Source organism: Betta splendens, chromosome 8 (genome assembly GCF_900634795.4).
Source record: "Betta splendens chromosome 8, fBetSpl5.4, whole genome shotgun sequence".
NCBI lineage: Eukaryota > Metazoa > Chordata > Actinopteri > Anabantiformes > Osphronemidae > Betta > Betta splendens.
This window is the reverse complement of record NC_040888.2, coordinates 10,118,963-10,142,814: the sequence shown is the minus strand read 5'-3', so window position 1 is coordinate 10,142,814 and position 23,852 is coordinate 10,118,963. Positions and strand designations below refer to the sequence as shown.

Below are 23,852 nucleotides of genomic sequence, written 5' to 3'. Positions count from 1 at the left end.
AATTATGAGTCTTGTATTAAATTATATTTTGATATTATTTTTATTAAGTTTAAGTGCTTCCTGGTCGCACTTTTACGTTCCAAACAACAGCTTGTTGCTGTTTATTTGTTATGACAATGACAATAAAACCTTACTGTCTGATTTTAGCATATTATTAAATCTATATTGATAATTTCAAGTTATTTTTATATTTGTTATGGTATTTGTTGACTAATATTTGTGTGAATATTTACTATTATATAACACACACTTTGAGAAAGACCAAATTAATTATTGGTCAAAGTTAAATCTCATTGTATTTTGGTGACAAAACAATTACTGTTTTTTAATCACTTTAATTTTGTGTGTTGTAATAACTATGTAGAAAGCAATTTATGCAGGAAGTACAAAAAACAATATGTGCAAGTCAAATGAGAGAAGAAACAGACCACTGTTTATTTTGATATTATGTTGTTGTTGTTGAAACAAGCACACTGAGAAACAAGAAAAGAGAATAAAAGTATAGAAAGATTAAGCATAAAAGTTCACACGTCTTTCAGTGATCGAAGTGAAGGGAGTGCCTCAGCACACGTATCCCACAGTGTGAGCAGTTCAGAGGTCAGAATATTTTACACACAAACATGCGCCCAGATGATACAAACAGGACGTTTTATACACCCTGCACAACTAACAGCTATGTAACGTATCTTCAGTTATGTTGTAATGTATTTACCAGAACAAGCTAGAACCATGCTACTCACACTGGACACGAGATTAGAAAAATAGCTCTTAAAACATACAAATCATGAGCGAAACATTAGAAAAGTGTTAACATACAAAAGGGAAACTTGTGATCACTGGGGAATGCAGAATGAGTAAACAGTGCTGGAAAAGATTTGAAGGACATTTTTGATCTGCTAACAAGTGTCAGTTCAAGATGAAGTAAGCTCAAAATGGTCGACGAGTGGAGGTAACGACTGAGTTCTCTATTTCTAAGAAACAAGAGGTAGATTTGCCCTTTTAAACATGAAGTATTCAAATCTGAAAGGTGAGGTATACTAACCACACACATTCACCTATTGTCTCAAGCTATTAAATAATAGACACAGATTTTGGTTCTTGACACTCTACCTCAAATGCCTTTATATTTTTGTAAGCCTGGATCCATTCTACTGATGAGTGAGGTGAGCGAAAATTGTGACAGGCCAAAGAGCACAAAGAGGAAGCTGCCATGCAATAAAACGTTGCTTACAGATTTATTAATAACCTTTAAAACGAATAAAAATGCTCCTGTGTTTCTTTACTTAATCTAGTTCTATAAGAGTATTTGAATGTGAGAAAATATTTAGGATTACTGGTAATCGCGTCATTTCCACCTTCTACCACCAGATGACAGCATGTGTACATTTTATTTTCCAAATAGCCAAATAAACGGGATGGTTTCAGAATAAAGTGGAACATATACAACATGTTATGTGTGTCGTCTCTAGTGGTAATTAATATTGTCTTTAAAGCAACATTTAGCTCTGTCCAGAAGTAAAGGTGTAAAGGAATCACTGGTGTTTTGGGCATTTAGGGCATTTGGCCATGTTGACCTTGGCCCCCTCCACTCTCATTATAAAAAAGGGGACATTGGGGCCAAAACAGCGTCTTTAGTCTGCTCTGTCCATAGATCACTCATCACATCCCCATATTGGCTGGCCTCTGAGACAAAAACTCCCTGTTTGCCTCCTCTTTAATCCATCTGAGCCTTTAGAGGTCAAGAGCAGGAATCTTGCTTTCAGTTCACCATTCGCCGCCGCGCGTGCGTTCAGACCCCACACATTCAGACATGCACAAAAAAGAACAGCAATTACTTCATCTTTAATGAGTTCTTCAGATTTGAACCATCTGACAACTACACAACTTCACTGTCCTCAAAAATTCCCTCCAAATATTTGCCCCGCTCCCTGTCTTTCAGTTACTCCCCCGGCTGCTCCCCTTCACCGTTCCCTCAGTCTTGGCCCCCTCCTCATCTTCCTCCTCCTCCTCCTCCTCCTCCTCCTCCTCCTGTGCTGCTTGGATCTGTTTGGCCGCCTCTCTTACGCTGGAAAACCTCCCTGACTGTTCAGTGGCTGCTGTTTCTTGATGATCTGAAAAAAGATGTCACCAGATGCAATGTTAATTTAGGTAAAAGAACTAGGAAATGGCCAAGGACCAGAGGCCTGAACAGCCCAATTAACCATTAATGAATCTATAACCTATTTTTAAAAATGTTAAATGATCTTGATTTCCAAATTTGCATGAAAACCGTTCTAGAACTGAGGCTGCGCTCTTTTCTTTGGCCCCAGCGGTCGGCAGAGAATCTCCCTCTCACCAGCGGTTTTGGTGGGAGACATGTCCTCTCCCCTCTCTCCCTCCCAGCGCTCCTCGTCCTCCTCCCCTTCACAAGGGTCTTCCAAAGGGGGGTGGACGCCGAGGCTCTGCATGTGTGCCTCGGCCATCTTCTGCACCGCTACGCACAGGTGAACACACACACACACACACACACACACAAAGGACACGGACACACCAACACGTGGACACAGGGATAGAGGGAGACGTTGTTTGGGTTTTGCCACGCTTCAACACGGTCAGGTTCTGTTCGGGCCTCGTGAGGCTGCTTGACAAACGGCCAGACAGGCAGGAAGCCAATTAAACACATGCGCTGACAGACAGGCAGGCGACAGCACAGCGGCCCGTGCACACTGTTACAGCAGACCCTACGCTGCTCTCTCTCCCCTCCTTTTGGACGCCCCCTCTCGCCCCTCTCTCTCCTGCTGGGTCACCTTGCCCTCGACGCCTCCCATCCTGTCAGACAGGAGGTCACTCATAGCTTAAACTCATCGCCCGCGCTCTTTTCCACTGTCTGCATCCGATGAAAGCAGGAACTGTCTCATTATATCATCACTTCTCATGCATTAAGTAGTAAAGCCCTGCATCAAGGAGCCACAAAGGAAAGTGCATGTTTGTGTTGATATGTGTCTTTAATAATAGTGAGTTCATGTGTGTGTGTGTGTGTGTGTGTGTAACAGCTGTATACACAACTGGCTGTAATCCTGGATGATCCAGACTTTCCTAGACTCACACTCTGTGTCTCACAGCTGTCACAGCTCTAATCTCTCTTTCTCCCTTTCCCTATCTGTTACAGACAAATATACACACCGTGCAGACGCAAGCACACCTACACACACACACACACACACACACACATGCAGAATCAAAAGAAATGCCCATCTGCCACATGCGTTCTTCTCTCGTCTGCTGTCATGAAGCATGGAAAAGCACAGGACGTTGGCGGCGGCAGAGCTCAGCAAAACAAGGAGAGGGACTCACACACGAAGGTGAACCACAGCACAAACAGCCGCCACCTGTATTATGAGCGGCGTCGGTACCGACCTTTGAGTGATGGAGGCTGATAAACGTTGGGGTTGACGCGCTTTGGCTTAAGCACTCCGTTTTCCCCAACAACCCACTGCAACGCAAAGCAGAAACAAGCCGTTCTACAAGACGATTCGTGGAAAATGACGTCAAGACATTAAGACCCATTTGTTATGGTTCATCATATATTCCAGCGGCCTCTAGCAGTGAGGCTGCAGAGTGACCGCTGACAGGTGCATGCACGCAAACACAAGTGATATAAAGTGTGGGGACTTCACCTTTACCTGGTGGCTCGACTGGTCGTCGTCGGGGGACGCCTGGTCGGCCACTCTGAACAGCGTGGCGGGCGTGGGCCTCCGGCGCCGGATCTTCAGACACAAACACATTCACAGTCAACGCCTCGTCAGGCAGGCGTGACACACGGACATGCAGGTACGCCGCCCGCTGAGGTCAGAGGTCAGAGGTCATGGCCAGCCTCAAACACAGATCAAACGCCGTCAGTTTTAATCACTGAAGCTGAACTCGAGTATTGTTGGGTAATGTTTGAAACGTTCTCACTATTCTTGTTGTCAGACATTAACAACTATCATCAAAGCCTTTATATCACTGCATTCATGGATTTGCACCAAATTTAGTCTGAAAAGATTCAAGCATATGCAGCTTGAATAACATTGAATTTGCACTGGACAAGTCCATGATGCTGCAAAAGCGATTACAAGTCAGGTCGAGATTAATGCGGTCTGGAACCAGCGGCATCCTGAAGGAAACGGGAGGAGAGCACTGGGTCCTCCATAGACAGACAGTGTGTAGAGCTCCGGGTTCGACGGACCTCTGTGTCTGGGCTGAACCAGCCGACCTTGGCCGTGACGTGACCCTCGGCTCCGCTGACGGCGGCTCCGGGAAGCCGGTTGAGCCGCTCGGCCGTGTTTTGCGTGAAGGAGAGCCGTGTTTGTGTTCGCGTCCCCTGCGTGCGTCGTCGCGGCGAGGCGCGTGTTGCCAAAGCGGAGGAGCACGTGGTGAAAAGCTGCCGCTGCCGAACGCGACAACTCGGAGCGATGACGCGCGGCTTTCGCTCTTATTTATGACACCGGACACGCGTTTTAATCTCATCACGCAACCTCCAGCTCTCTCATTTCCTCCCCCCTCGCTCCTGTTTACGTCTGTACGTCCTTCATTCCTTGACAGTGACATTACCCTCACGCGCGTCTCTTCCTCCCCGCTGTCCATTAGCGCCGTGTCCCAGCTGAAATCACATTACCCTCCTTTTGTTTGCTTCTTTCTTTTCCTCCCACGATCTGCCTCGAATCCCAAGATTCTGTAGCTGCGCGTGTTTTTCCCTTTGTAGTTCACCATAACGCGGAGAAGCACAAACTGATGCTGTTTTTTAATTAGTCAGAATATTGTGCTCAATTGCACGATTTAAAAATTGTGAAATCCCAAATTCAGTAGCTTCTGGTTGCGTTTCTGTGTCTTTCTGTCTTCTTAACATGCGCCGACGATAAACACTGCGGTAATTTTACGCCGTCCTGTTACATAACGTCATATGTGAATTTTATGGAACGGCCTCCAGCCGCCTCCCGAGCCCCGTCCTCCCGTGGCCCACATTGTCTCTGCACACAGACGTGCGGGGCTCGCAGCAGGAGGGCGCTGACGTGGCTCCACAGGTGAACGCACGCGGGCAGGAGCCGCTCGCAGCCCTTCACACACAGGCGTGGTCTCGGTGAAAGCATTGGCTCGCCGTGCGGCAGTTTACATGAAGCTTATGAACTGAAAAAAAATGTGCTGACTTGGCATCATGAAGAAAAAAACTCTTTGTCTAAATGTAATAAAATATTTTATATCCTCTGAAAATGAACAAAAATGGCCTCCATCACTGTGCTGTGTGCTCCCTGGGCCACATTAGTGAAAGGTGTGCAGGTATATGTGACACTGTAGCTTAGCACAGTCTTGTGTGGCAGCCTGGGTGCAGATCCACTCATATGGGTCTGCTCCCCTGAGGCTGCCACGTTGCTGGTGCTCCTATTAAAAGCTGCAGCAGCAGGACAGCATAAACTAGATCGGACGGGCCTCTGGGGCCTCGGCGGCACCAGAGGAGAGGGGCTTTGGCTCTGCCCTGCTACTAGATGGGATGGGAGCCGCGCAGACCAGGCACTGAGCGAGACGCGCCCCCATCCACGGAGGCAGCGCGTGCAGCGGGTCCATATGACGCCGTCACAACCCATCTGTAACCCGGCTCTTCGTACTGTATGGATCCGAGGATTGATTTGCCGTCGTAGCATCTGCTCATGGGCACGTTCCACTCCAGTGGTCCAGAAATGAGCCCGCGAAAAGGCCGAAGCCGAGTCGGTTGCGAACAGCGCGATGGGGAACCGGGAACCGCTGCCCTTTTTGACGGAGCCCGTGTGGAGCGCTAAGTGCAATCTAGCAGCGACTCCAACAACACAATAAGGTGGAAAAGAATTGCTCTCAGCAGGAGCCTCCGGCCTGTTTAACACAGGGCTTCACAGGCACAGGCTGAGCTTTTGGGAGAACCACACTAAACCAATCCAAACATGATTAACACACTCTGTATATATGACAATGGGCAGAATGAACCACATACAAAGCCAACATTAATGTTGTGATTCTGGAAACTGAGTGTTTGGCATGAGAGCAGAACTGACAGACACAACATTTCCCAATGAATGACACATGAACCACCAAAGAGCTGTCCTGTTCACGGCTTCAGCGAGGCGGAGCTGCGCCCGCTTGTCGAGCTTCCAGCTGCTTCACAGAAGGTCAAGGACGCGGCTGCACGCGGGCCGCACCTCGCCGAGGTGCGTCGGACGCGACTGTCTGCTCGTCGTTATTCAGATAAAAGGTTCTGCTGAGTCGTGGTGCTGATGGTGTCCACATCCACACAGCTCCTCCTTCTGCGCTGACCTTTGGGTGAATGAATAAACAGACGGGTGGGACGAGCATCTGGAGGGGTTCTCCAATGACCCTGAAATAGGAAATGCAATTACCCCGCTCACCGGAGGAAAGAACCCCCCCCCCCCCCCCCCCGAACCCTTCAGCATTTATGTCATTAGCTGCCGTTAGCGCCCGCTGCAAGTGAACGCCCAGCGTCGCACCACAGCAGAGATGATGTGCGAACGGCTGATGAACGACGGGGAGCCACCTGCCGGGCCTGCACGGCGTGCTCTGGGGCAAGGCAGCAGACAGCGGGGGGGTCGATGCCAACCGGGGGCGATGGTGCAGGAGGTCAACGCGCGGCTACAGCTACGACACCAAGCTCCTCTGCAATGTCACACCGGCCCACAGGTGGTGAATGGAAAAAAGGCCAGCGATGGTGGTGTGTTAACAAAAGGCCCAGATCAACCCCCCCACAGCGGGTTATATAAGTCAGCGTGATGTAAACACCTGAATCCGAGCCCTCGCAGTATGTTTGTATAACCTTGTTCCAGCTATGAGCCGCTCCACCCTAAACATATTGAAGATGATCCGATGTGCCCTTGTGCAAGCTCATTTACTTGCAGGCAGATAAACACAGGGGGGGGGGGGAAAGCGTCTCGGGCACTGTGACGAAAATCAGAGATTACAACGGGCACGGCAGCAATAACATAATGCCGTGTCTTCTCCGTGTTGATGAAACAGGGATCAGGACCAATCCCATTTGTTGCCGCTCACGCCTCAGCGCTCGTCCGGGTGCGAGCGCCGCGGCTCCGGGGCCAACGCTGGGATCCGAGCTCCCCAAAGGACGGAGGACGGAAGCTCCGAGAGGCGGGTCGGCGTCCAGCTGCAGTGAACACGCCGCCATACGCTGGGCTGCGAGCCTGGACCCCCCCCCCCCCGTGCCCTCCTAATCCTCCGCCGCTCCTGTCATGACAGATACGCGTGCTGCTCTTGTCGGACAGGGTTAAAAGATTAAGCTTCTCGTGCACCAGCGCGCAGGGAGCGCTCGGAGCGGACGCGGAACCCGCGGAGCAGCATTGCGAAAAAAAAAATCACAAATCGCGCAATAAACACATGAAAAGTCCTCGTGGCCAGATGGTGATGACGAAATGAAACTTTGTATTAAACCGCTGGAGTTTATGAACACGATGTTCCACCAGCATCGACAAATCACAACATGGAGACGTGTCAAAAACAAGGAGCGGACAAACACACACGAGGACAGAGGCCCATTGACAGCGGCTGAGCTGCAATTACATTCTGAGGTTTCCAAAGCTATTTTCCTGATTAGTTCGCGCCACTACAAACATGGCTTTGGGCGAAATAACTTTGAGGGAACATTAAAAACTCATTTTTCAGAGTGGGACCCGGGCCGGGACCACGGCAGCCTCTCACCCAGTCCCAGCGGGTCCAGTGCTATCTGACACGGGAGCGCGTGTTGACAGTCCCGTGTTTGCTCAAAAGCACTCCCCCCACTGAAGGCCGGCGCTTGACGTTTCACCCAGAGATCTGACGGCGGAGGATGACGGGGGGGAATGAGGTGATGTTTGGTGAAAGATGAGAGGGAGGCTGGACGCTAAGTCACGTGGGAAGAAGTGGAACGGAGGCCTCGGCCTCCGTCATATTCATGTGAGACGAGCAGAGAGAAGGCAGCTTATCAAACAGGAGCAGGAAGGATGACTCGGTGGGAATCAGGCACGCAGCATCTGCACCATGACCCTAATCTCTGGCCATTATGCACATTATCCTACATTACTTGCAAAAGCACGCAGGCGTGTTGGTGTGTGAGGAGCGAGCGCGAGGCCGCACGCTTTCCCCGTGTTATTACAGACAGTGACCTTTAAATGTGAAGGTTAGAGTCTGACAAACGAAGCGACGAGCGACGGAGACACAGAGGACGACAGCGACGGGTCGGATGGAAAAGCAGAAAAACATGAGCGTCAGCCGGAAAAGAAGACCACACTTTATTGGACGAGAGCTTCATTCTAGACAGACGGCTCCATTTCACTCATTTCACTTGTCATGACTCAGCTTCCAAATGTTTACAGTCAGAATGTCCTGAATAAGCAAAATTCTGTTTATTAAAAGCAGAAGATGTTCCTTTTTTTTAAATATAATTTTCTTTGAGCACCACAGTCATGATCACAATTGGTGCCTTTGTCATTTTGCAGCTGACGTCGCTAAAGTTAAAGCAGAAAATCATTTTTCCCACTACATCTTTCACAACAGGTGCAAAAGCACCCACTAACATATTTTTCACTGGTGGAGCATAAACAATATGCGCTCGCTCCCTGAGTGGGAGGTGGAAGCGTCTCACATTAACGCCTGAAGATTTCACACGCAGCGACGTAAACAATGCGCCGCGTCGGGCCGAGCGCTCCGTTACCTCGACCTTTGCGATGCCCGCCCGTCTCCATGGCAACCAGGCCCCGGCAGCTCAGTCGATACAGAATCGGGGCCTTAAATGCCGCCAGGAACAGCAATAAGGAGTTCCCGGTTGTGTAACAGGCTCCAAAGAGCGGCATTGTTACTTTTTCCCACCCACACGTCCCCAGAGGCTCCTATCAGCCATGACTAGATGATATCTGCTCCTAAACACATGAACACATCCTGCCCCTGATCACATCTGCTGTCACAATCAGCCTTTTTCCACCTGCACGGCCAGTACAATGAAACTATTCCTCAAGTTAAAGTGTAGGAAAAGGCCGCTGGGGCAGAGCCAGCCCCCGGCCTAAATATAGCCCATCACTGAGTAACCAGGGGCTCATTGAGCAATACGGACCCTCCCAAAGCAGGAGGAAGTCACCGTTCTGTTGTTGTTGTTTTTAAATGGAAGCTCACATATGGTAGGTTGGTGTCCTGTGGATTCCTGGAAGGGATCAGCGCAGGAGAACAGTAACAGGGGAAGGAGCCGGGTAACGAGCAGAACCTTGTTTGATTTGAAGTGAACAATTCACCTTTCATTCATGTAGGTTCGCAGTGAATAACATGAACGGCTTGCAGCCGTAGAGGAAGCCAGTATCCAGCTCACGGGGGCCAGAACCGGCGCAGGCCACTCAGGGTTGTCAAACCCTCCACGTGCACGGAACAGGGACGGACCCCGCGAGGCCCGACCTCGACCCGCTGAACCTGGAGATCAGGGTTCCTGCTGCTTTCCCTCTGCTCGTCTTCAATTAGCACGTCTCTCTCACTACTCCACCTAAAGCTCCACCGAGGAGGAGGAAGGGGGGGGGGGGTGTTTGGCCTCGATCGGCGCTGGTACTAAACGGTTTCTACTTTGGCCCAGTTTCTGCTGAGCTAAAATAAGAGCCGCCAGAACCGGGCACACAATCTCATTTTCTTGTGTTTCCCCGGGTAACGCTGAGTCATCGGCCCCAGGCGGCAGCGGGCGCTCACGCGCAGGTCGTCCGGAGCCGGAGACGAGAAATAATTATTAACAGCTGTAAACAAAATGTCAAGGACTTGTTGCTGCGCCGGGTGACAGAGGAGATAATGACCTGCATGCGGCGTTGTTAATGTCAGCAGAAGGCCGGCCAAACTCAAACACGCTCCAACCTCGGGCCAACTCACCATCTCCACCTGCCGCGGGTCCAGGTTGGTGGGGGCCGAGGCCGGCACAGCAAAGTGGATCTTCTTCCTCTCCTTGGGTTCTCCCTCCACCTCGGTCGACATGGAGGGATCCATGGCTCCGGACCCGAGTGTTCTGACTCCAAGCAGAAAGGATCACCGCCGCCTCTGGGTCGCCCCCCCCTCCTCAGAACCGGTCCCCTGTCCTGCCTCGCGCTCTTCTCCTCCTCCACAAACTTCACAGACTCCGTCGCCCTCGATTGTCCCGCTCTCACTCACTCTCTCTCTCTCTCTCTCTCTCGCTCTCTCTCTCTTTCTCTTCTGGCCTCCTTCGCAACCTGTGCAGCAGGAGTGAATGAGGCACGTCCTCAGATCCGTGCGGGAGAGGAGTGGGTGGAGAGGCCACGGGAGGGAGGGTCCACGGGCCAGAGCCGGGTGGAGACGACACGAGAGGGGAGGATCCAGAGCGGGGGAGAAGGGGGGGGGGGGGGGGGGGGGGGGGGGGGGGTGGGGGGGGGTGATGCTGCAAAGGATGGAGAGCCAGCATGTGTTTCTCTCTCTCTCGCTCTCTTTCTCTCTCTCTCTCTCTCTAAGCTGATGTTGATTTGTAATCAGAAAAAAAAAATAATCTCATCACATCAGCTGAGCCTCTTTTGGCCTCTATTTGTGAATGAGAGATTTATGCCGAGCGAGGGAGCGGGTGGGCGGGAGGAAGGGATAAACAAGACGAGGGAGATGTGTGGGGAACGCAGGCATCCGGCGGCTTAGCCCACGTTACTGACCTGGCTGCATTTATTAGGCTGCTGATGGCCAGCGAGTCATGTGGGCGCCCTTGATGGTCAGCAAAGGTTACCTGAGGCTGTTTGTTTCTGTCAACAAGTGAGAAGAAAGGAACATGAAGGAGGTATTCATAGAATATTAAACGCAAGCTTGTTAAAGGTGGTAAAGTAGCCAAAATGGTGGTGTTGAGAGAGAGAGAGAGAGAGAGGGGGGGGGGGGGGGCGTGTGGGCTGTTTTCAGGGCCGTGCTGTTGTTTCACTCACATGGCTGAGGGATTTGGACAGTGGAGAGCAGTGGATTTAGCCTCGGGCAGACAAAGCCACTGGTGTCTGGAGCGCAGCGCCCTCCGCATGCGTTCAGGTCCTGGTTCTGTTTCAAGGCCGAACAGCCAAAACACACGGCGACCGTCGAAGCAGCTGCGGAGCGTTTGTGAAGCGAAGGCCGTTTTTTCACTCACTTGTTGCTTGCTTGGTTCCGGTCCAGGCTGCTTGCGTAACGAGCAGGGCACTCGGTGTTATGAGGAATTTATAATAGGCTCTGTTTAAGACTCGGACTCACTACGAACCGCAGAGTTGTAGCTTTTAATGAAACCAGTGGCTGAGCAGCTCTTCTGATAAAACAAGGAAGAATACTGATATCAGAGACTCAGGCCTCAATTAACACAACAACATGAACAAACAGACAGAAATTCAATTACAATGGGCTAAAAACTGCCCAAGAAGCTCTGTGGGAGGAGACGTTTGCATGAACATGATCTAACGTCAAACAGTTTGTGAGTTATTCATTACAGCGTTTTATCACTATCTCGTGGCCCTCAAATTTCCATATCTTGTCACAAAATGCGTCTACCTTGTGGAATGAGCTCATTTAAATGCGGCTGTGCGTCACGCCGAGCGGTGCTATCGCGTTTAAATAGTCACGCCGCCAACGTGGTCACGCTGCGCGGGACGTTCTGGTCGGAAAAATCAGATTTGTAAAATTCAGACAAAACATTCCAGCGTTCAGTCGTGGGGGTGGAGCCGCCTCCTTTTCGTCCCCGGCTCCATCAACTTGAGTTACAGTCAGAGCAGCGATTAACAGTGACAGTCTCCACAACAGCAGCCTGCTTCTCTGCCCGTGCAGACATACTGTCAGGTGAGACTTCAACTGTATGTGGGATCAGCCAGGCGTCCCAAATTAACAGCGGTATTCCACATTCTGCAGAGACAGTGATAAGTAAAACAAACGCCTCTTAGTGGAAAGCCATAGAAAATGCTTCCGAATGAAAATGTGATGATTTGATTCATCTGTTACTATCTAACATGCTCATGCACACGGGGACATGGACGTTATGTAATAACTGTCCTCGGACGTGTTTGTCGCTTGGACCCGTGGGACAGTCTGCATTTGTTTGTGCCTCTAATTAGCTCTGATCTGTCACTTGCTCCACTCGTGACGCTGTGTATTTACAGACTCCGTGTGCTGTGGGCCCACACGCGTCTGCCTCTATTTTTATTGTGCTTCGCTGCGTCCAGTCCAGTCCAGTCAGCACGTCACTGAATCACAATGTTGTTGGCAGAACCGCGGGAGGAACCCGCTCAAGATAGATCGTAGCTCGTAGCCCGAGAACGTGAACGTCTCCCTCCAGCAAACGGGGATGGACCGTTCTTAATGCGTGACATGTGCAACACACACACTGGAGACGCTCCGGGAGAGAGAGAGAGAGAGAGAGAGAGAGAGAGAGAGAGAGAGAGAGAGAGAGAGAGAGCGAGAGAGAGAGAGAGAGAGACAGGGAGGAAGAACTGAGAACTCCATCCGCCTCTAGACTCTAGACCACTTGAAAACCTGCTGGAGAGACTAAATGCATTCTGGGTATGAAGTCAGGAAGAGTGTTATTAAGGACAACTAAAGGTTTTCCACATCTATGGGTGTGATGAGCCAATTAAATTCAATTCCTGTCCCTAAAGTGGATGTTTAGTAAAGTAAGTATATAGGTAAATGTGCCATTACTTTCGGTTAAGGCCTTGAACGATGTCCCAGCCGGTTTCAACACATTTACCAGTGCTAGTAGAAATTAATGGTAGCGTTCACTCGTCCGTCCTGCGTACCTGCCAGGTGCTGCAGTAATAAGCTGATACCTTTACAGGGGATTTCGGGGACAAACGTCTCTGTGAGAGGTGAAATATTCCATTACTCTGGATCACTGAGGCTTTGTGCCATTGTAGCAGGTGTCCAGGTAATTCCGTTAAGGACACAGAGGCAGCGCCTGTCAGTCAGTATCTCACTCGTCTTCCTCTGTGCAGTTATATAACACAATAAACAAGCGCACCTCTGTATGAATAAGCACAGTCGGACACAGCTGCCCAGCTCAGTGTTGATGATGGAGGACACGTCAGCACCCTCTTCTGTCTGTCTGGTTTAATTACACTGTAGAGAGCTTTTACAAAGGTCAAAGGTCAGACACAAAGTTAGAAATGTAAAAAAGAAAAGTTCTGCATGAAGACATCTAGTTTTTGATTTGTACGTTTTTGGAATTTATTTTTATTAAATATTATTAAGTTTCAATAATTAATTTATCTCGTATTTTTTGACTTTGGTATTTTATTATTTATTCGGGTTTAAACATTTAAAGGACATTTATATTGAATACAGACACGTTTGACAGGCGTCTTGGCAGATGGTGGAAGTATGAACAAAATGATGCAGTTACACATAACATCCAGTAGGTGGCAGCCGTACATCACAATGCCGCCATCAGGACCGTCAACTCTTGACTCAGAACAGCACACGACACGTTGGCTGCTGCTGGAACTGGAAATTTAAACTGGGCCTGAACTAAAAATGTGCCACTACTGAGGCATAAACGCATGAATCACCCTCCACAGGGTGAAACCTCCAAACCAGCAAGACTGAAAGGAAACCTGCCTCACTGTTGAAATCCTGGAACGCAAAACTTATGTCAGATCAATGAACAGTTATGGATTTGATGAAAAAGTGGAGGGTTTCGTTTTTTTAGAACTGAACAAACACAAAGACGAATGAGACAAATGACACCTTGGTGCACGTATGGGGACGTGTACTGTAGGTGGGCATGAGTAAAGATGCCGGAGATGTAGCAGGTGGGAGACGTGGTGGAGGCAGAGACGGAGGAGGACATGGCAGTGGGGCAGTGATTTAATTAGCACCCTCTACCCCCTCCAGCCCTTCACTCATAGCATCAATAATGCATGGCCCCTTGTTTCCACTGCCATAATTAATCCTCCCTTACTATAATTAAAAGCCAAAAATCCCACAAGATGGTTGAGCTTGGCCGGGCACGGGCCGGGTTGGCACTGGAACTGATGAAGCAGCTCCAGAGCCTCGCGCCACACGCGCCGCGGACAGACAGGTCCACGGACAGACAGGTCCACGGACAGACAGCCGCGGCGTCCGTCAGCGAGATCAGCGGACAGCCCGACTCCAACGCAGGCGGAGGGTTAGACGTGACGGAGTGAAGAGAGGGCGAATGAATGAAGGCCGGCGACAAGGAGCGCTCCTCGAATGAGAGCTTTTTAATGTGCTGGGTTTGTGAATGAGTGAGAAAGAGAGGCAGGAGCCAAGCAGAGATCTAGCAAAGCCACAAACACACACACACACACACACACACACACACACACACTGGCATCCCGTTCCCAGATGAGGCTTGTCTTCGCTGCAGCCAAGCCAGACGAGAGGGAGAGGTGGAGCTTTCTGATGCCGCAATTAGGACCACACTGTCTGGGCGAGCAAACAAGAATGAATATTTCAGTCCGGAGATCTCCATGGGTACCTATGGTGGGGGCCTGGCACACCTACAGACACACACACACACACACACACACACACACACGCACGCACACAAGCAGCTTAACATGGCTGCCAGAATTATTCACCTCCCAATCACAGATGCCACAATTATCACATCAGTATCACTGTGTAAACGCTGCCAACTGTTATGCTCGCTGAACTACTGTACAAGGTTTACGGTACCGGCATAAATATGCACCGGTGGGAGCGGCCGCAGCGCCGAGCGGCTGATTTATCCCTTTGTGAAAATAGGTGCAGCGAGCGTCCGCGTCTGGCTGCCAGCCAGGAAGCGGCGCAGTTGGCGGAGCGTGGAGGTCAACTCACACGTGCCGCCTGAATCCCTGCCTTTCTTCCTCCTCCTCCTCCTCCTCCTCCTCTTCCTCCTCCACCTCCTCCTCCTCTTCCAGAGGGCGCTCACCTCACCCGCTCGTCTCCCGGTGCCTCCACGTTTCTTCTGCGTTGCTCCAGGAGCTCCGGCGCTCACGTCCTCACAGCTCACCAGAGAACGGGAGGAGCGCTCCCTCTGGTGTGGGTTCATTGTCGATGCGCAGACTCCAGCCCTCCTCCTGCCCCCTCTGTCCGCGGCCCCATCTCCACTTGATTTATCGCTCTAAAATACCACTGCACTAATTAGTCAAGTAATTAATTAATAGGCATTTGCATTTGTGCATATGCAATTAGGGGGCTGGAGAGAGGAGAGTGCAGATGGGGTCCTGGAGTCTGGTGTGTGTGTGTGTGTGTGTGTGTGTGTGTGTGTGTGTGTGTGTGTGTGTGTGTGTGTGTGTGTGTGTGTGTGTGTGTGTGTGTGTGTGCGTGCGTGCGTGTTTTGCATATTCGCTTCAGCAGAAGTTTGCACTAATTCCAGAAAGACGAGTGGAGTGCAGGTCATCGCCTCGCATCTCCGACAAGGAGGCGGGCGGAGGCAGAGCAGCGATGGGCAGCTTAAAGGGAAATTACCCCAACTTCGCATCATGATCACGTGCATTCAGCCCGTTTTTAAAGCACAGCAGGTGGCCCCTCGGCGACGCCTAATCTGCAGTCAAACAGGACGCCGCAGTCACTCCGAAATATCATCATTCTCAACAAGCTCCACTCCAGCGTTTCCATATCAGATCAAAGCCTCCTTGATTGGAGCTGCCCTGAGCCCAGAGCTGGCTGAGGCCCGCTGTTGACATTTAGCATTTACTTTGGCAAGGTGAACTGAAGGTTGTGTGGGACTTGTTGAGAAGCACCAGCGCCCGCGTCTCTCCAGCTGAGCTGCAATAGGGCACCGATTTGGCCGCTCCTCCTCCTCCACTCACAATGGTTGTGGTGCCCTCGTCCAATAAGGGAGGAGACGCATTAGTGAGCGTGCTCCCCAGCCGCCTCGACCCCACAGATGACCCCCATCGCCCCGAATGCTCTGGGCTGAGGCTGCGAAGGAGACGTAGGGGTGATCCAGGCCCAAGGACATGATGAGCTTCAATCAGCAGGTCCCTGTTCCCTCGGCCCGACGGGTCTCTTCGTGCCAAGTTGGACTTGCTGGTCACCGGGCTCATTTCTCCCACATTACCTCCACTAATGTCGGCTAAATAGAGAGATCTCTGAGCCGGTGGACACAATGCAGCCGAGCAGACCCAGCAGAGGCGCCGGTGACGAGGACTCCTTCCTGACGTGCCAGCGTGCCTGCGCCTGAACCCCATGCCCCTCTGCCAGCCCCTGCCAACAGCAAACCCCCGTCACCCACATCCACTCCCCCCCGTCCTGCTCATTTTTCACACATCCCCAGTGGCCGCGCACACCTGGGTCTCCCTCTCTCTTCTTCTTGCCGGTGCCTTTCTGGGTCTCTCTCTCTCTCTCTCTGATGCTCGCCCCTGCGGGCGCCCCCTCGCTCTGCGCCGCACAATGGAGACACCAGCAGCAACTCTGGCAAAGCTTCCACACACACACACACACACACACACACACACACACACACACACACACCTATGTGATATTATACCTTTTAATCTGACTCATTTGCAGCTCCGGGTCCGTCTGGACCCGGCGTTGAGCCCACAAGAGTCAGAACGAATCGCGATTGGTTTTGGTTGTGGTTGCTCTGAATACATGGTAGCATAATTTGATCCAATTAGGTAAATAAATAAACAATATGCCTTCTGTTCCACAGCCTTAATGCACTTAGAATGCATCCCCATCCCCCTACCCTCACCCGTCTGTGAACCGAAGATGTGGAGGGCAAACCCTGCAACCCGACTACCTTTCATTTGCTGAGAAGTTAATTAATGTAATTTCACATTTTGCATTATTCCCTAATCTCATAAATGGCTGGCGAGTCTTTTAAAGAGGACAAGTGGGTGATTGCTCGTGTTTTTATAGCCCCACTTGTTTCACTGGAGGTCATGTATTATAACTTAATGCTTATAAAACTGCAGGGCTGGAGCCCAGCGAGACTAAACCGCGTTGGAGATGCACACACAGCACACGGGCTGCATCTGCTCCTATGTTCGTCTCCTATAATCGCCTTCGTGGTGATGGCTCCATCCACGTTTCATTAAGCAACGGCTGAATCTGGAGGTGATGGGGGGGGGGGGATTCACAGGTTTGATAAACAGACAGAAATAGCTTCCATCTCTTGAAGCTGCAGCACAGGTCACCAGCGATGAGTTTTGTTGTTCCACCATTTTATTTTCTCCCTCTCTCTTTCTGTTTTTCCTCCCTTTTTTTCTGGCTGTGTGAGCGCTGTGTGACAGATGGCGGAGCCCTCCTCCTCCTCCTCCTCCTCCTCCTCCGCCTCCACCACCGCCACCTCCTCCTTCCCTCCCTCTCTCTCTCTCTCTCTCTCTCTGTCTCCCTCCGTCTCTCTTCCCCCGGGAGGGCAAATCTCTGCGAATGCGGGCGCATGTCAATCACCGGGCTCTCATGTGATGGCTCTTGCCGGTGACGCGCCAGCCATATGGGCGCTGGCATCGCAGCCTTAGCTGGTATGTAACCTCGTCCCCGGTAGCTCACGGTTGCCACACGCGCGCTCCCTCTCTCTCTCTCTCTCTCTCTCTCTCACACACACACACACACACACACACGCAACCGCACACACTCACGGAAACACAACTACAGCTACACACACACGCGCGCTCGCTTACTCCCTCACACATATACACACACAGACACGCCGAGACGCGCGTCCGTTCACCGGGAGAGCAGCGCCACCGAACAACCCACCGGCACCAGCGGAAGAGGGACGCCGACTTCACCCCCTACGTTGACAACGAGGAGCGTCGCTTCGCTCGCTCGATCCCCGAAGATGGTCTGAAACTCGAGCGGCTCTTTTTTCCCCTCCCATCCCCTGCGAAGAGCTCCAGCCGAGGTAAGTTGGAACAAAAACAACACTGTGTAAAAAAAAAAAAAAAAAAAAAAAATCTGGACGCTCAGGTGCGCGATCAAAATGGAGGGGAAAAATCAATCCAATACGCAAATGAGCGGACGCGTATTAATGCGGGGGCATCGTCTCCGCTGTGTTCACTTCTATGATACTTTTAATGGCTTGTTGTTTAAAGCGTCATATGAGGCTAAAAAGCTAATCTACTGGCATGAGTCCATCTGGAATTCTAATATATAGCGTGCGATAGACTGTGTTCGTACTGATCCACTCGCTGTAGTGCGCAACGTGGTGGCTACATATTAATTTTAAGCAAATGTTGATAAATGCATAATGCAGTAAACACGCGATTGTCAGTTTGTTGGGTTTCCGCGTGGGCGCGATTCCACACAGCGTTTACTGTGTCTCTTCCCTCGTTTCTCTCTCTCCTCTCTCTGTCTGTCTCTCTCTCTCTCTGTTGTGTGCCCTTCAACTTTTTGACATCCAAATCTACCTGGATTATAGACGCTCGCATCAAATAGCCGTCTCCCCGTCCCGGTTCCGCTCCTGCAGGATGACTTACAGGGTCCAGTCCCGGGGACCGTAGTTCAGCGCCTCACCGCAGCGCACGGGCTGTAAATAGATCATATCGGACACTAATTTGATTTAGAGATTCCCGCGCGTGGACCTTTAATCGGAGAAACAAAAGACAATGAGTATGCACGAGGAGAATTCCCGTGGAAGACCATTATGTCGCCCCCGCTTCCTCGACGAAGGACGTCCTCAGGCTTAATGGGAGATTTATTGATGATTTTGTCGATGATTTGCACGTTCAGTCTCGGAGCAAACGACAGGGTGGGACAGCGCCATTGACTGTGACAGTCAGTGCGCGGCGTGATTTATCGCTGTTTGTCCAGTCTCACGTTCAACAATCCATCTCGACATAACATTGTTTAAACTGGTTGCTGTTACGGGGAAGCAAACGCGGGGGACGTGTGTGTGTGTGTGTTTCACGCGCTGTGCTTTTTATATTTAACGAAGGCTAAAAGGGAACAAGCGATTTCCATCTGTAAAGGGTTAAAACGCGCTTTGAAATCATGCACTCGTGCATACTGAATTATGTGTGAAATCTATTTCATGTAGCTGCACGGGCTGTTAATTAAACGTTGTGGTGTGTGTGTGTTTTTTTTTCTTCTAATTGAGCAACCCTCCTGAGCCTGAGATTTAAAAACTAGATTTTGCCCCTGGCACACCCCCCGAGATAATTAACCAACCATCACAGCCTACCTTGCCATGCTGCTGCAGCATCCTACAGTTATAGAAGAGAAACATGCTAAGGAGGAAGCCAGGGGAGGCTTATTGCAGCTGTCAGGCATCACCTCGTCTCTGTAGCCTTTCTCTGCGTTTACTAAAGAAGTGGTGGGATGAGTCGCTGATATTCGTTTGTTTTATTTTGATGTATTAATCAGCATGTTTGCGTAATAGTTAATTCTAGTAAATTAACATTTTAACATATTTATTCTATTATTATTATTATTATTATTATTATTATTATTATTATTATTATTATTATTATTATTATTATTATTATTATTATTATTATTATTATTATTATTATTATTATTATTATTGTTGTTATTATTATTATTATTATTGTAGAGCTGATAATTGTAGGCTACGTTTCCTTTTGCTTTGAGGCCGTGATTTCAACGTCGCCCTCAAACAAATGCCTTTTTCACAGCTTTAAGAATATGTCTACACGCCTTCATTTAATAATCAGTGTGACTTTAAACCGCGCCGCAGCCGATCAATTAGGCACAATCCCCTTTTGCCTCCTTTGACGAGAGGTGTGCGCTGTGGATGAATAGTGCTGGAATGCAGCCAGCAGCGTATATGGGCGTCAGAGGGAGTGAAAGTGGGGCCCCCATGGGACCTGTAATGTGGCCCCTGCCGCTGGGATCCGCGGCGAAAGGACGCGACAGGGCACGAGGACGACAGCGGGGAATTAAATAGGGATGTGTCTGGCTCCAACCCAACCCTGAGCTTTAAAGACTGATTTCTTTCTTTTTATCGTTGGCTTTTTTAAAGTCCTATAGTGACTCAAATGTATTTTATTGTGAAGGGTCACTATTAAAACTAGATATACTGAAAATGTATTAGCACAATTATTTACTTGAGGCTCATATTATTTTTGGGGGGCATGATTTGTTTGTGTGACGTCTGAAATATTAACCTCATACGGTCATCCTGTTTTCTTCTTGTTTTTATTTTTATTATTATCTAAACTTGTGCATATCTGCTTATATTCCATTTTCTTCCTCTTTCCCCAGAGCCAAAATGTTGACGAGGTTTTTCAGTGACCCTTCGCTGCTCCCCGACGTGCAGAAATACTCCGGCTGGGCGGAGGACAGCGACGGCGACGATTCAAAGATTAAAGATGACGACCAGGACACCCAGGACGACCTGGACGCCTCCGAACTGAGAGGAGGCAGCCGGACCCATTCCGAACACGCCGGTGAAGATGATGAGGACGATGAGGTCGAGGAAGAGGACGAAGGAGAGGACACAGAGGGGGACAGACCCAAGAAAAGGGGCCCCAAGAAGCGCAAAATGACCCAGGCCCGCATCGAGCGCTCCAAACTAAGGCGGATAAAAGCCAACGCAAGAGAGAGAACCCGCATGCACGACCTGAATTCTGCACTGGACAATCTGCGTAAAGTGGTCCCCTGCTATTCCAAAACGCAAAAGTTGTCCAAAATAGAGACGCTGCGATTGGCCAAGAACTATATCTGGGCGCTGTCGGAGATATTGCGCTCCGGGAAAAGGCCCGACCTCGTGTCCTATGTCCAGACTCTGTGCAAAGGACTGTCCCAGCCCACGACCAACCTGGTGGCGGGCTGCCTGCAGCTCAACTCCCGTAACTTCCTAACCGAGCAGCAGTGTCCGGACGGCGGCAGATACGGCTCCGGCTCGTTCTCCATGCATTCCTACCCCTACCAGTGCGCACGTCTATCCAGCCCCCACTGTCCGCCGGGCTCGAACTCGCACCCCTTGAGGACGCACGGCTACTGCTCAGCTTACGACTCTCTGTACGGTGGGAGCGGGTCCCCGGAGTATAACAGCCCCGAGTATGAGGGGCCCCTCAGCCCGCCGCTCTGCGTCAACGGCAACTTTTCTCTGAAGCACCAAGGTTCTGCGTCCCCCGACAACGAGAAGGGGTACCACTACTCTATGCATTACTCCGGCCTGCCTGGCTCCAGGCCCAGCGGGGCCCACAACCTGGTGTTTGGCTCTTCAGGGGCCCGGAGCGGCATTCACTCTGAAAACGTCCTGCCTTACCACGACATGCACTTACACCACGAACGGGCCCCTGTGTACGATGAACTCAACGCGTTTTTACACAATTAAAACGAAAAACCTATTGTGAGGTTTGTTGCAATCAACAATCTGTCCACGGCGGCACAGTTCGCGGACGAGCCTGCCCGCTAGGGTTTAGCAATGTGAAAGGCGTGCCCTTCCCTGACTCTGGTGTTTCTCCTTCAAGTTTCAGTGTTGAACCTTCGGGTTGCTTTAGTCAGGGATGTAGTGGAGAGCTCTGTACGCAGGGCGCAAAACACACCGCTTGAGGCTGATATCAATCTTTAAGAGGAGATTTTATGAACAAATCATATCAAACCCCAGCGATAAACGAATTTCACAGTATAGATGTTTTTATGTGATTTGTATTTGTATTGGTGGTTGTTTGCATTTTGATGACCGGAAAGTTTCCCCACTTCTGTATGTACCACTACATCACTGGCTACAGCGACACCCAGACGCCCACTCATTTTCCAATATTGTGAAATTAGACGTAAATCAGCGATCACAGTTAACTCTCCCGTACCTGACAGAAATGTCCTAGTTGGGTTGTTTCCTAACGAAACAGCCGAAAAGGTTCTCCAGCAAATCACTCGTTTCGCATCTATGCAAAACCCAAACGAGACCACAGAGCGAGGCAGCAAGGCCCAGAAACACACATCAGCACTGTCGCTGCACACGCGCGCGCGCACACACACACACACACACACACACACACACACACACACACACACACACACACACACACACACACACACACACACACACACTGACTCTGACCGTAGGTGGGCGTGTAAAAATTAACCAGCCTACAAAAAATGTCAAACTACAATGAAATCAGACTTTTTTTATTTAGGTTTTTACTGTAATTTGTTCACACGACTCATGTCCTTCAACTGAGCAATATCACTGTACTTTAATTTCAAATTAAAGCTTGGTTAAAACATTTTATTTTCAGTTGCAATCTGCTATGCTGAGTACATTTGTTTATTATTATTATTATTATTATTATTATTATTATTATTATTATTATTATTATTATTATTATTATTATTATTATTATTATTATTATTATTACACTATTGTGTTGTTTTGTATTTAATGTTAATAGTCTATAAAAAAATGAAAGATCCCATGTGTTGCTGAATTTTGGTTTTTGAATTTTTTTGCTTTTTCATAAAATTCAAGTCTTTCAACTTTGTATTCAACAAACTGTGTGGTAAAATAAAATGACAATAAATGAGACTGTGCAACCTGATTTTTCACACATACAAAATAAAGTTCATGTACTTACACACCCAGTGAAAGATGAGTCATTAGTTTTTGAAACGAATTAAAATGACTCTGATTAGTAATAAGCGGCTTGGAAAATGAATGGATGGATATGGAATGGATGGTCTGAATAATTTTCAGACGAAAAGGTTCTGGACACACAAAGCATGGTTATAAAAACAAATAAATGTGATGATGATGATGCTAAGACCCAAGGTCAGACGGGCAATGATCAGCTCCATGTCATCCTGACCGTTAAGACACGACGTTAGAAAGAAAGTGCGTTTCAGCACCGCGGAGAGCTCCCCGTCTGGTCCTACACGCAGTACTTGGGGTAACATAGTGTACTATCAAGTAAAATATACTAGACATTTGATAATATCGCAGCATAAAGTTGTAAATAAACACATTCTGCAGTTTTGTTGGTTGAGTGCATACAAAATGAAGAGACTTGGTGACTTAATGAATAGGAACGTCAAGCACCACCAGCAAACTCCAGTTTAGTGCAGTTATTTTCGGTCTCTCCTGTCCTCATGAAACGTGCGAATTTAGCAGTTGGTCAACTTGTTGCCAAATGTTGCTAAAGGACTTTTCTTCTTTCTAAATAAAGTCATGGATGATGCGTCTGCATGGCAGCAGGAGACCGGCGTCAAAGTTCAGGTGGTTTATGATGTCGACCTCCGTTTAACAGTTCTTTTGACAGAAACATGTAATATCACTCACGTTAGATACAAATATTTTCAAAATGGCGTAAATTCGCTTCGTTTATTATGGGCGGATTAAATCACTCACAGCTAATAATAATAAACATTTAATATTGAATATGGGCTTTACGAATGTGGTATTTAAATATTACTTACAAGAACTTGTGACGACAACGCACACGCACACACACACACACACACACACACACACACACACACACACACACACACAGGGCAGCCGTTACCACCCCAGCTGGGTTTGGAGCGCTGCCCCGGGACCCATATGCTCCCCAAAATGTCCTGGGTGCTCTCTGCTGTAAGGACACACAGGGTTCGGGTGGCGAGTGACGGTGACCAATAGCAAGACTGTTATGATCCGAACCGACAACAGAAAACAACTTGTGATTTTTATTATAAGTAAAATAAAACTGCGGATGGACACATGGAAGTTCAATGTTGATGTCGTGGTTTTACGTTTTACCCAAATCGATAAATAAATAAATACACTAGCCGATTTAAAGGGACACTAGAAAAGATTTTTTGATCAAATCTAGCTGACAATAATTCTCTGTGAGCCATTAGTTCCTCCTCTCGTTTATAACAACAAAGAAAACTCTGTTCGTGTGTCTTTCAATCTTTTTAAATTAGGTTAATCATAATGAAATGTTATTACACAAATGAAAGGTCAAAATGTACACAGTTGTGGCCAGTCTTTAAAA

At 49.1% G+C, this 23,852-nt stretch overlaps 2 protein-coding genes across 8 annotated transcripts; one reads left to right on the top strand and one right to left on the bottom strand.

Annotated features, from left to right (window-relative positions):
• Positions 1-411: 411 nt before the first annotated feature.
• Positions 412-12,351, bottom strand: ppp1r1b (protein phosphatase 1, regulatory (inhibitor) subunit 1B). Of its 5 annotated transcripts, none has more exons than XM_029158348.3 (7): positions 10,923-12,326; positions 10,662-10,748; positions 9,883-10,217; positions 3,657-3,746; positions 3,397-3,472; positions 2,336-2,473; positions 412-2,111 (listed from the first exon to the last, which is right to left on the bottom strand). In XM_029158348.3, exons 3-7 carry the CDS (start codon positions 9,994-9,996, stop codon positions 1,936-1,938), a joined length of 594 nt encoding a protein of 197 aa, XP_029014181.1. In that variant the 5' UTR covers positions 9,997-10,217; positions 10,662-10,748; positions 10,923-12,326; the 3' UTR covers positions 412-1,935. The 5 variants fall into 5 exon arrangements, with proteins under 5 accessions (XP_029014181.1, XP_029014182.1, XP_055366705.1 ...); XM_029158349.3 differs by having other exon boundaries at positions 3,663-3,746; positions 10,923-12,321; XM_055510730.1 differs by lacking the exon at positions 2,336-2,473 and having other exon boundaries at positions 3,663-3,746; positions 10,923-12,351.
• Positions 12,352-17,352: 5,001 nt separating this feature from the next.
• LOC114860925 (neurogenic differentiation factor 2-like) lies at positions 17,353-22,415 on the top strand. Of its 3 annotated transcripts, XM_055510930.1 has the most exons (3): positions 17,353-17,809; positions 18,326-18,655; positions 20,131-22,415. In XM_055510930.1, exon 3 carries the CDS (start codon positions 20,138-20,140, stop codon positions 21,206-21,208), a length of 1,071 nt encoding a protein of 356 aa, XP_055366905.1. In that variant the 5' UTR covers positions 17,353-17,809; positions 18,326-18,655; positions 20,131-20,137; the 3' UTR covers positions 21,209-22,415. The 3 variants fall into 3 exon arrangements, with proteins under 3 accessions (XP_055366905.1, XP_029015660.1, XP_029015662.1); XM_029159827.3 differs by lacking the exon at positions 18,326-18,655 and having other exon boundaries at positions 17,355-17,809; XM_029159829.3 differs by lacking the exons at positions 17,353-17,809; positions 18,326-18,655 and adding an exon at positions 18,662-19,219.
• The last annotated feature ends 1,437 nt before the right edge of the window (positions 22,416-23,852 follow it).

Bases quoted from the DNA above. Each gene is read 5' to 3' on its own strand.
- ppp1r1b (XM_029158348.3), bottom strand. From the start codon at position 9,996: ATGGATCCCTCCATGTCGACCGAGGTGGAGGGAGAACCCAAGGAGAGG. The intron at 2,474-3,396 runs GTCGGTACCGAC...ACCTGTGCGTAG, and splicing joins TCAGCCTCCATCACTCAAAG to CGGTGCAGAAGATGGCCGAG. The intron at 2,112-2,335 runs GTGAGAGGGAGA...ATCTTTTTTCAG, and splicing joins GTCTCCCACCAAAACCGCTG to ATCATCAAGAAACAGCAGCC.
- LOC114860925 (XM_055510930.1), top strand. From the start codon at position 20,138: ATGTTGACGAGGTTTTTCAGTGACCCTTCGCTGCTCCCCGACGTGCAG.